Here is a 12,500-nt window from a genome sequence, read left to right on the forward strand (position 1 = left end):
TGAATATATATATTATAGAATATATATAGAATATATATATATATATATGAATATATAGAAATGTATATATATATATGAATATATATATATATGAATATATATAGAAATGTATATATATATATGAATATATATATATATATGAATATATATAGAAATATATATATTATATATATATATATATATATGAATATATATAGAAATGTATGTAAAAATATATATAAATGAATATATATAGATATGCATGTATGTATATATATATGTATGTGTGTGTGTGTGCACGCGTTAATGTAACAAGAACAATAGGAAAAATGAAAAGCCAGTTTGAGTGCATACTTATATTTATTCATGTGTGAAATATATCAGCGTTTTTATAATGAGTGAAGTTGAAATAATGATACCCTCTCTCTCCCTCTCATTCCCTTTCCTGCTCTCCCACACTCACTTTCTCCCTTAGTTTCTCTCTCCCTCTGTCTCTCTCTCTCTTTCTCTCTCTCAAGATCACTGAGTTAAAAATAATATCACAGACTGGCATAATGCCACAAATTGTAAAAGGTAGAGCGTGTGGTTTATTTTTCAACTGTTTGCAATCACTGGACTGTAGCAATTCTCAGGCACCACTGTCTATGGTGTAGTCGATTACACTGGCTTTAGTGCTTATTTAATCGAGTTGTATTTGTTTCATCCACCGTGAAAACATAACTGGAGGAGTGAACTTGGGCGGGATTTGAATTCAGACTATAAAAAAGGCACTACCATATATAACGGAATATTTTATTCAACCTGTCCTGCCATTCGTTCGTCATTCTGGTTAGTTGATATAACACACAAGGAATAAAGTAGATGTCAGAAATTCTATCAGGAAAATAATTTGAAAGAAGTATTATTTACAATTGTTTTCTCTGTAAGAATAAGTGATCAGAAATATCATAAATATTTGTAGTGTATTCTTTAGTATATTTTAAGTTCAAATTTGTCGACCACTTGCGAATTAATTAATTAGGTGAAATTCATAAAAAAATGTTTGGATGATCCCGAATGATTTCTTATATATTTCTTTATTGCCCACAAGGGGCTAAACATAGAGGGGACAAACAAGGACAAACAAAGGGATTAAGTCGATTACATCGACTCCAGTGCGTAACTAGTACTTTATTTACCGATCCCGAAAGGATGAAAGGCAAAGTCGACCTTAGTGGAATTTGAACTCAGAACGTCACGGCAGACGAAATATGGCTACGCATTTTTCCCGGCGTGCTAACGTTTCTGCCAGCTCGCCGGAATGATTTCTTATATTGATATGCGATTACAAGTTAATGAAATGTATGTGGCTTGTAGTTTCGTATTCGATTGATTTGATCTTAATACATGCTACGTATAGGTACGTGAAAAATCTACAGGGTTGTAATATGAAGTGAATATTGGTTTCAAATTTTGGCACAGAGCCAGGAATTTCTGGGAAGGAGACAAGTCTATTACATCGACCTCAGTCTTCACTTGGTACTTACTTATTTTATTAATCCCGTAAGGATGAAAGGCAAAATCAACCTCGGCGAAAGTTGAACTCAGAATATGAAGACCGACAAAATGCCATTAAGCATTTTGTCCGGCGTGCTAACGATTCTACTAGCTCGCCACCTTATACGAAGTGAATATTAGAAGTTATTTTAAGGAAATATGTGTAGTTGTGTCCTAGTGGAGAGCTAATACAAGGGAGATAATCATTTCCTTATAGTATTTGGCAGAATTAAATGTTTCTTTTTGAAATTAAGTAAGAAAGAAAAAGAGGCATAGCATACACATATTTTTTAAAATCTTTTTGCTTACTTATAATAACGTTCTTAAAATTTGTAGTCGGGGTAATCATGCAAAACACTATTTCAGTCTTTTTAGAAACCTTCAGCATGACAAAACGTGAAGAATGAAGAATTTTATGATGATGTTTTTATGATGATGTTTTTATCTTTTATTATATTAAGGCAATTTTTGCACTAATGAAAAAAAAAAATAAAGACATGTAAATAATTAGAATGTTTTATTTTATTGGCGTGAAAAAGACTTAAATATTTTGAATTTTGATTAATAACTTTTACATATCAAAATTTTACGAGATAAATTACTATGTGTAATGATTTTGTAAAAGTGTTTAAGGCTCTCAGCTTTCAGCAAATCCTAATAGCTTATTGAGAAAAGAATAGATTATCATTACGTTCCATTTATAATTATTTCTAAAAGTAGAAACGTAATAAATCACTGTAGGGCATTTTGTCTTGCGGTTTCAAGTTTATTTCCATTCCATAGCTTTTCATACTAATAACAATTGCATTACAATTCTTTGTATTTTCTTCTTTTAATTTTCAGATCCTCCAGTTATTTGGAAAACACCAAATATTGAAACGACTGATACAGGTTTGATTATCCAGGTTGGAAAGACAGCGGAACTACCATGTGTAGCCACAGGCAATCCTCTACCAAACTACAAATGGACAAAAGGCAGCAAAACGATTGTCAGTGATAAAAAGAAATTTGAACAAAAGGGTGGAAACCTTGTGATACACAATTTAACTGTTACAGACAGCGGAGTCTATAAATGCGGGGTTTTTAATAAGAAAGGTTCAACTTCAGTGTCAATACAGTTAACGGTTACATGTAAGTTTATTATTTTATTTTGTTCTTAAGTAACTAGGAAGGAAGTACGTTGTATAAACGCACATACACACACAGACAAACACACAAGCACATTTCAATATATTATAAATCACAGCATTATGACTAGGCTTAGTAATAGGCTTGAAACCACTCACGAGAGTGCATAAATATGTGTGTGCCAACTGTTGATATAGTCTGATATATGTATGCGTGTGCACCCGAAAGTGTGCACGTGTGTATGTGTGTGTGCTCGCGTATTGTTTTGCTTTTCTACTGGTTTCAGACTTCGGACAGAACCATGCTGAGACGCTACCTTCAATGTATCGATTATTTTACTTTGTTGACTCTATCGAATGGCCAAATAGTCGTTGGCGTAATACGACACATATAACTTTCTAAATAACAAAGTAATTTTTGTTGGAAACAGCTTTATCATATATACATATATATATATATATATATATATATATATATATATATATATATACACCAAATGATTTATAACTGTCTAGATATTAAAGTGGAAAATTATCAAAAAAGCCATAACTATTCATCCTTTCAAACATGTGTGTATGTTTGTGTGTTAACTGAAATGAATTCAATATGTGGCTGGATGAATAGAAAAGTATTACGAGTTTATAGAGAAAGATGAACGCTCTTAACCTATTCTTGTGCTTCATGTCTAAGACACCTTACATTTCAATATTCTCTATCAATTCCTCCGAGGCCGACTTTGCCTTTCGATAAATTAAGTACCAGTTGCATACTGGGGTCAATCTATTCGACTGGCCTCCTCCCACAAAATTTCGGGCCTTGTGCCTAGAGTAGAAAAGAATATTCTTTACCGATTCTGTTTGTTACCACACTCTTTTGATGATTCCTAGCACAGACACAAAGCCAAATATCTAAGTGCGTGCCAATATACTTAACATAGTACGTGAAACTTAAAATGGTCTTTATTCAGAAGGAACCCCTAGAAAATTTCTCGTTGTTATTATTTTTTAGAGTGCTTAATCTTGCCCAAGTTTCACATAACAAGTGTGTACTCATTTTCGCTTCGTAGTTGCGTGTAAGACTACATTTCAATGAGGTGATCTAATAACTTCGAAACATACTCAAAATTGCCACGGTAGCATCCACAGGTCACATTAAATATTACTTCATATAGACCCCTAATCAATTTCACATAACAAGTGTGTACTCATTTTCACTTCGTAGTTGCGTGTAAGACTACATTTCAATGAGGTGATCTAATAACTTCGAAACATACTCAAAATTGCCACGGTAGCATCCACAGGTCACATTAAATATTACTTCATATAGACCCCTAATCAATTTTTAATCAACATTAATTCCAAAGTTACTCCTCTTAACAACATTTATCAAAAATGCTAATATATTTCCTCTCACTAAGTGTATAATTTAAATTTTTTACACATTATTTAGGGGGCATTGTAGAAAACACTCACCCACGGTTATCTTCGGTGGTATCGAACTTACAGTGGTGTATTTACGTAGAAAACTGCCTAACCATACAGTAATGCCTATACTCATGTATATATTTCTAAGAAATAGGATTCAGCTATAAGCAACGTCTAATCGAATCAATTGCTTATCTTTTTTTTCCCCAAAACCAATCTTAGAATATTCTATCCACCTCATTTTATCTTCCATTTAGCCAGCTATCAGTTTTTTCATCGATTTATCAATATTTCCTTTTTTATTATTTCATCCATTCTTTGTTACATTATTTCAATAGGTTTCTTTAACTTTTTATTTATGTATTTTTTGCTTACGCATTTCATTTTCCTATCTTCTACCTGTCTATATTAATTGTTCCATTCTTCAGTACTGCTTGTGATTGCTTTATCTTGCAACAATTGCAATATTCGAAGACGGACGATGTGCTGGCCACCCTCCGCCTCTGCAAATGGATTAACAGCTTTAAAGCATTTAGTTTCGTTCTTTTCGTTCTGTATTTTTATTTCCTTTTGTTTTGTTTTGTACCTTCTATTCTTGCAATCGAAGGCCTGTAATTAGTTTCTATGGGAAATCCAATCCATTCACACAGCCATACTATCACAACCGCTGTTTCTGAATTAATTCAGAAATAAACGACTAGCAAAGACAAGTTCGTCAAATATTTGTGTTCGTCGGCTTGACGTAATAACTTGCAGCAATATATTATTGAAAGAACGTTTCGGCTTTAAAAAAATGGCGGCAACAAGCAATATATGATCGGCCATTTTGACATGTAGTTAATCGTAACTGAATCCAAATTATTTTGTGGTCACAACTCCAGGAATAGTTGATGTCAGTATAGGTAACCTACGAGACGGTTCCATTTATTTTTCAATGTAACCTTCAGCCTTTCTAGCTTATGGTAACTATGGAGTGTCAAGTGAAGCCACTAAGAAATGCTCGGTCTATAAATAAGTTGAAAAACCTTCATCAAGTACAACCCTAATGTGTTTTCAAAAATCATTGTAATCTATTCTTAGATAAACTATGTCTGAAAAAATAAAGTCAGGGTGGTCACAGCAGGAAATTATTTAATTATAGGTGTTTTCGATCAAAATTGACCTAGTGATAAATAACAACAGCCAGTTTCCATGAAAACATTGCCGTTAAATATTAACAGATAAATGTTAACAGTCTATACAGTACTGGGGTGAGTGATCTATTATTGGATGCTTAATAGTTTTATCGACTTCTTTATCACCAGTCCTCTTGTAACACTAGTCAGAATAACCAGTGTCATAATGAGTCAATGAGAAGAGATGTCTACGCAGTTGATCAACCTGCTAGAAATAGCTGTCTCATCGTACTTTACCATAAAGTAAGTCAAGTTGAACATAATGTAGCTCTAGATAAACAGCGTTTGAATTGAAGACGAGCCAGCTGTAGCTAGAATGCCTTTGACAGTAGATCTATCTCTTCAACGAGGACTAAATTGGAACTAAGTACAAATAGTAATTAACAACAAGAGAATCGATAGCAGCAACATCAATAACGACCAATATTATAATAATGAAAAAATAAAATTCATTTCCATTTTATTTCAGCACCGCTCAGCGCTACTCTATATCCAGCCGACCAAATCGTTGATGCAGGTCGTGTGGCTACCTTCAACTGTTCAGTGCAGGGTTCCCCAATAAACGAAATTACGTGGTACCACAATGGAGAGCCCCTCACCAACAGCAGTAGAAAACACATCATTGTTGATAACCGGTTGCAACTACCGGTTGTGAATAGAAATGACCAAGGCATGTACCAATGTATAGTAGGAAATGATGTAGATATGTCGCAGGCCACTGGAGAACTACGCCTTGGAGGTAACATTCTATTTGTTTACACACTACTCTATTCTTGGTTTCTGAAAATGATAATTGTTTGAAGTGTATCCTTTAAATGGTTATTTTTTATGTCTGAAGTGCTATATATATATATATATATAATATATATATATATATAATATATATATATACAAGGTAAGAAAATGAAGAAATACATCTAAATCAAATATCAATTATCAGATAATACTCAATCACATACTTTATTAAACACCACATAAGAGACTGTAGGGTTAAACATAAAAAAAGCTTTTTAATGTTTAACCCTACAGTCTCTTATGTGGTGGTTTAATAAAGTATGTGATTGAGTATTATCTGATAATTGATATTTGATTTAGATGTATTTCTCCATTTTCTTATCTTGTATTAGTAATTGTGGTAAATCCTTTTACCTTTACCCATATAATACAGTAAATGAATTGATTGCATCGCAATCCTTAACATTTATGTATTAACTTTGTTGGGTACTTCACTAGCAGTATATTGGATATATGTTATCCTATGGAGGGTTGCATTTACAACCCCTATCTCAATTTGTATATATATATATATATATATATATATATATATATAGGGTTCGCTTAGTTAAATTAAATTCAGGCATTGTTTTTGAAATCTAAGAATCACTGATTCTACGAACTGGTCACTTTGTTGATAAAATGCCTGACAGAAGGCCTCTGTCGATCAGGGCTGACTATGTATCTGAAAATCTGCATCTGTATACGCAGGTCTGTCCCGTAAGATTCAGAGGATTGAACACTAGATGTTGCCAATGCATGCAAATTTTATTCCATACCATTGATATTGCGCAAAGGAAAGAGCCGTCGCTTTAAGAACAACACAGATTAGTAAAAGTGTCAAGATAACAGTTGCTGCCAGAAGGCAAAAGATAGAGACAGATACTACAAGGTTCCTAAACCGACGCTCTAGCAGATCTACTTATTCCTTGCTCTTGATTAATTACATTTTATTGACCTCAAAAGGACGAAATATTAATTATACATACATACATACATACATACATACACGTATCCATAAGATATATTTACCAAAATTATATAAAAAATAGCTTGAAATACTAAAGAGTAAATTTATTCAATAAAATCGTCATTGGCTTCAGCCACGACCTCCAGAGGACTTCGGAATCTCCTGCAGCTCTTCTGGACGATCCCCTTCTTTAACTTGGTAAATGCTGCCGCAATTATTGCTTTCAGTTCATCTCTGCTTTTGCAAGGAGTTTTGTTGGCATCTCACTCAACTGCGCTCCACACATAATATTCAAGGGGATTGCAGTCCAGGGATATAGGTGGCCAGATGTTACGGTGACATGGTCGCAGAAATTGTCTGATAGTCATGACAGGGCTCTCCTGCTTGTGTGGCACGGTGCATAGTCCTGTTGCCATACATAGGGTCTTCCAGCAGCCACCCTCTTAACCCAGGGCAGCTCTACTTTCTCAAAGCACTTGATATAGGCCTCCGCGTTGAGTTTGAGGTCGAGTGGGAAGATGAATGGAGGCATAACGTCGCCATCACCAATGATCACTCTACACACCAGGGTGACTGGATGTTTGATTTTTATCACTCTCAGAACATGTCCTCAGATTGCACCGTCCTCGGATTGACACCCAAACACTCTGAAATATTCGTATTGGAGTTTCCGGTGCGAATGCCATGAAGAACAGCATATCGTTTCCAAATTTCTGGTAGAATGAATTGCCTCATGTTGCTGTTTTTTCTCACAGATAGTGCCAAACTAACCCTAATATACTGAGTAGTTTCAAAATCAGAAACCAACAATGCGCATGCGCGAAATAAAAAATATAAAATGGCGACAATTTTTGCATCATGCCCTGAATATATATATATATGTGTGTGCGTGTACATATATATATGTATATATATATATATATATATATATATATATATATATATATATATATATGTACATATACACGCACACACACACATACATGTGTATGTATATAAATTATTTAATTGTCAGTGTGAATAGGCATCATTAGATCTATGTATGACATATTTCATTTCTTCTTTCAGCTGCGCACCCTGCCTTTCTAGAAACGTTTGACACTGTTTTAGTACAACCCGGCTCCAACGTCACCTTTAAATGTGCTGTATCTGGAAACCCACCTCCGACAATCCGCTGGACTTTAGATGATGAATTGATCTATTCCAGTGATATTACAACGATCAAAACATACGCAACAGAGCAAGCAGATGTAGTCAGCACTTTGCATATAACAAATATCCAAGTACAAACAGGTGGAGAATACCGATGTATTGGATCAAATGTTGTAGGGAAAGTCACTCACATGGCTAGAGCTAATGTTTATGGTTAGTATACATCACTTTGGTTTTGGTTATTGCTTAGCTTTCAATTTCTAGGTGAAGGTTTGATTTAACGCCTGAAAACGAGCAGATATTTTTGAGTGTATGCTTGAATGTGAAGTTAAGGAAGCGGTTCCAAATCAAATTTCTACTTCGATATCTATTGCGAGCTTTTGAGGAATGCTTTATCATAATCTCAAACCACCCCGGGATTCTTGAACTAAATTCGGCAGAAGAAAACTGTAGAAGGTGCATGGATGAGTTGTACATGCTTATGGAATATATACTTAATGGAATTTCCAGTTGATACCCACTCTTCACCTTAGATGAGCTTCTGTAGAGATTTTTTTATTGCAAGTTTTCGGTCATAGCATATATATACATACATAGGGAGAATTCACAAACAAAAACAAAAGACGAAGACAGGTGGCGTAGACAACAAACAGATATATTAGTATAACGCTCGGGAAGTGAAAAGGTCTTTAACATTTCGAGCCTACGCTCTTCCACAGAAAGGAACACAGAAAGAAACAAAGAGAGAAAATAAAGAATATGTAGTGGCTAGCGATCTATCACGGCGAATGCCGGACAGAGGGGCCACACAGGAGAGCTAGAAGGAGGGAAGATAATAAAGTAGTGGTGATCCCAAAACGAAGATGCGCGTGCGTATGTATAAGAGAGCATGTATGCACGTGTGAAAAAGAGAGCATGTATGTGCGTGTGGAAGGGGGCTGTTGACCTTGAAGTGTGTGTATGTGTAGGTGTGTGGATGTGGGGCTGGGAAGTGGTAGTGCTAGTGTGTGCGTGGTTGTGTGATGTGATGTGATGTGTTGTGTTGTATGGTGGTGTATGGTGTAGTGCTGTGTGGTATAGTATGATGGTGTTGGGATGTGGGGGAGGCGAGAGTGGGAAAAGCAAGGGAGAAGAGGAAGGGAGAAAGTGGGTAGGAGTGGAGAGAAGGAGAGTAGGAGCGAAAAGAAGAAATAGTAGGGATATATATGTATATATAAAGGCGGAGCTCCAGCATGGCCGTAGTCAGATGACTGAAACAAATCAAATAATGTAAATTATATATATAATATATATAATGGTGGAGCTCCTGCATGACCGCAGCTAGATGACTGAAACAAATATATATACCGCACACATTGCAACATCTAGCTATAATCCTAAGTAAGAAAACTGAACTGTCATTTAAGGATTGCAATATTGCATCAACCTGTGTATACAATTACATGTAAACTCTATTAGAGACTTCAGCACTAATTTTCAATAAATATCACAGTAGTATTAGTGGTAACCTGAGAAATATCAGTAAAAATTTATGGAAGGTTAAACAGTTAATGATTTAGAGTTAATTTCGTTGGTGGCAGTAAGCCGAGTGTTCGGTTTTCATATAAAGGAAAAATGTGTGTATTAGGGTAAGGGATTATATGTGAAGTAAATATTAAGAGATAATAATATTCACAGCTAATTTTGGGAAATTTTCCAGAAAAAATCACCACTTAGAGAATTTGAATGACAGCTCAGTTTTTTTGCTTAGTATTACAACTAGATATCGCAATGTGTGCAGTTTCTTGCTGAGATAAAACTGATACGTGTGATTCCCAAGTGAACAGGGAAGAGTTTTGTTGAAAATACACCAGGGTACAATGGGCAAGACTTTCCTCCGTTCCTCTGAAGAAGTATATATGTGAATGAATCTCGAATCTAAACTAATCGAACTTCCATCAGTGAGGGTATTTTTCTATGTATACAGTACAACGTGGAGGCGCAATGGCCCTGTGGTTAGGGCAGCGGACTCGCGGTCGGAGGATCGGGGTTTCGATTCCCAGACCGAGCGTTGTGTGTGTTTATTGAGCGAAAACACCTTAAAGCTCCACGAGGCTCTCGCCGGGGGGTTACCCCTGTTGTTCTCTTTCGCCCCAACGTTCTCTTACTCTCTTCCTGTTTTTTGAGTAACGCTGCGATGGACTGGCCTTCCGTCCAGCTGGGGTGGGGGAACACATACGCCACAGAAACCGGGAAACCGGGCCTATGAGCCTGGCTAGACTTGATAAGGGCGTCGTTTATCGTTATACAGTACAACACCTGTGTGTTGGATTTCATATGAACCAATGCCTTTTTGACTATGAATTTGATTCCCTGCCAGCTAATCAAGCGAGATGATACCAAAGTCTACACAGCATTATTGATTTCCTCACTCATTTTTTTTTTTTCGTTTTTCTCTTCGTTTCCTTAAGGTGTTCCATACGTTCGTGTGTTGCAAAATATCACAGCTACAGCAAACCAACCATTAATTATGAAATGTTATGTCTCCGGATATCCGATTGGGTCGATTACCTGGTTCAAAGGTCAGTAAAAATATCTGATAACCTCCATTTACTGTTTAGCTACTGGTGTTTTGAATTTAGTATTTTTATTGAAAGTATCTCTGCGTTGTTTTTTTTTGGTGTGTTTTTTTTTCAAAAAATTATAAAATGCTGTTTTGATAGTTAATATCACAATTTGTTTATATATTAATTCTAACGTAGACACACCTTTTGTTTTGGAAGAAGGTAAAGTTGATTATATAGAAACCATAATTTGATAGAAACATGTTTTATTGACTTCGGAAGAGTGACGGGCAAAATTGGCTTTCATACATGTATTAATACTAAAAACATCAAAGTTTCCTTTATACACTTCGTCACAGCAGTCATAACATATCTCATTGGTCAGGCCTCTTCCTTAAAAACTTTGTGAGCCAAACTTTACAGCTATAGAATGTTGGGATACATGTTTCATACATACATACATACCTATGTGTGTGTGTGTGTATGTATGGGCGTGTGTGTATGTATGGGCGTGTGTGTATGTATGTATAAAAAGTCAAAAGAAAATGAAGAAAAATATAAAAGATGCTCAATACATATATATATGTATATATATATATATGTGTGTATTATATGTGTATATTTATACATATATATATATATGTATATATATATGTATATATGTGTATAAATATATGTGTATATATATATGTATATATGTGTATAAATATATGTGTATATATATATGTATATATGTGTATAAATATATATGTATATTTATGTATATATATATATATCTGTATATATGTGTATTTATTTATATATGTGTATATGTGTGTGTATATATATATGTGTGTGTGTATATATGTATATATATACATGTATGTATATTTGTGTGTATATATATATGTGTGTGTATATATGTATATATATACATGTATGTATATTTGTGTGTATATATATATATGTGTGTATATATGTATATATATACATGTATGTATATTTGTGTGTGTATATACATATATGAATAAACATAAGTACGTGTGCATGTATGTGCATAAATTCCACGGTTGTTCTTTTCAACTTTATTTTGTAAGTTTAACTTTTCATATTTCATACGAATTCCTTGCATTTTTATTGATACAGAAAGGTTCTGAATCCCTCGTCAATATTTCTAGACTTCTTAGTTTCACTTTCAGTTTACAGTGATGTTGGCGTGTTTCTTTCTCTAACTCTTTATAATAGGCAATAACAATGAAATTGGTGTAAACATTACCTCGGAATTTGAATTATGACTTACTATTTATGTCATCAGCCAGCTTGTGTATGCTGTCTATTTATTTATTGAATTACTTCATCATCAATTGTCTACTTTGTAATTATGTAGAGTACAGATGTGCAGACGATCGATGTTTCCAAATTTCGTTTTGTTTTTTAATATATAATGTAATGCATCACAGTTACCCCTTGTTGTAAATATCCGATAAACTGGCGTAGACATATAAATTGTATTATATGAATTAAATATACCCTAATTACAGAATAGATAAACATATTACGAAAACGTCGTAAAACATAGCGCATAATACAAACCGTAAATTAAGAGAAATTATATGTTACAGAAATACTAAAATTAAAAACATTCTGATCACTAAGGAACCACACACACACGTAAATCCGACGATAAGCTACTAATAACCAATATGGTTATAAATTCGATTGCAAATGTGCAATTTCCTGTATACATAGGATGGGCATCTTTCAGTGTCAGTCAATCAAATCTATTCACAAGGTTTCGATGACCCAGACTATAGCAGAAAATATTTGTGTTGTGCCATGA

The 12,500-nt window shown here is 34.4% G+C and overlaps 1 protein-coding gene across 2 annotated transcripts in view; it reads left to right on the forward strand.

Annotated features, from left to right (window-relative positions):
- Positions 1 to 12,500, forward strand: part of LOC115211706 (Down syndrome cell adhesion molecule) — a 292,593-nt gene that overhangs the window by 155,286 nt on the left and 124,807 nt on the right. For both annotated transcript variants that reach the window (XM_036503303.1, XM_036503304.1), the window contains exons 6-9: positions 2,359 to 2,646; positions 5,712 to 5,981; positions 8,055 to 8,351; positions 10,589 to 10,699. In XM_036503303.1, coding sequence (XP_036359196.1) covers positions 2,359 to 2,646; positions 5,712 to 5,981; positions 8,055 to 8,351; positions 10,589 to 10,699 — 966 coding nt within the window. The remainder of the gene's footprint in view (positions 1 to 2,358; positions 2,647 to 5,711; positions 5,982 to 8,054; positions 8,352 to 10,588; positions 10,700 to 12,500) is intronic.

The sequence above is a fragment of the Octopus sinensis genome, linkage group LG5 (genome assembly GCF_006345805.1).
Source record: "Octopus sinensis linkage group LG5, ASM634580v1, whole genome shotgun sequence".
NCBI lineage: Eukaryota > Metazoa > Mollusca > Cephalopoda > Octopoda > Octopodidae > Octopus > Octopus sinensis.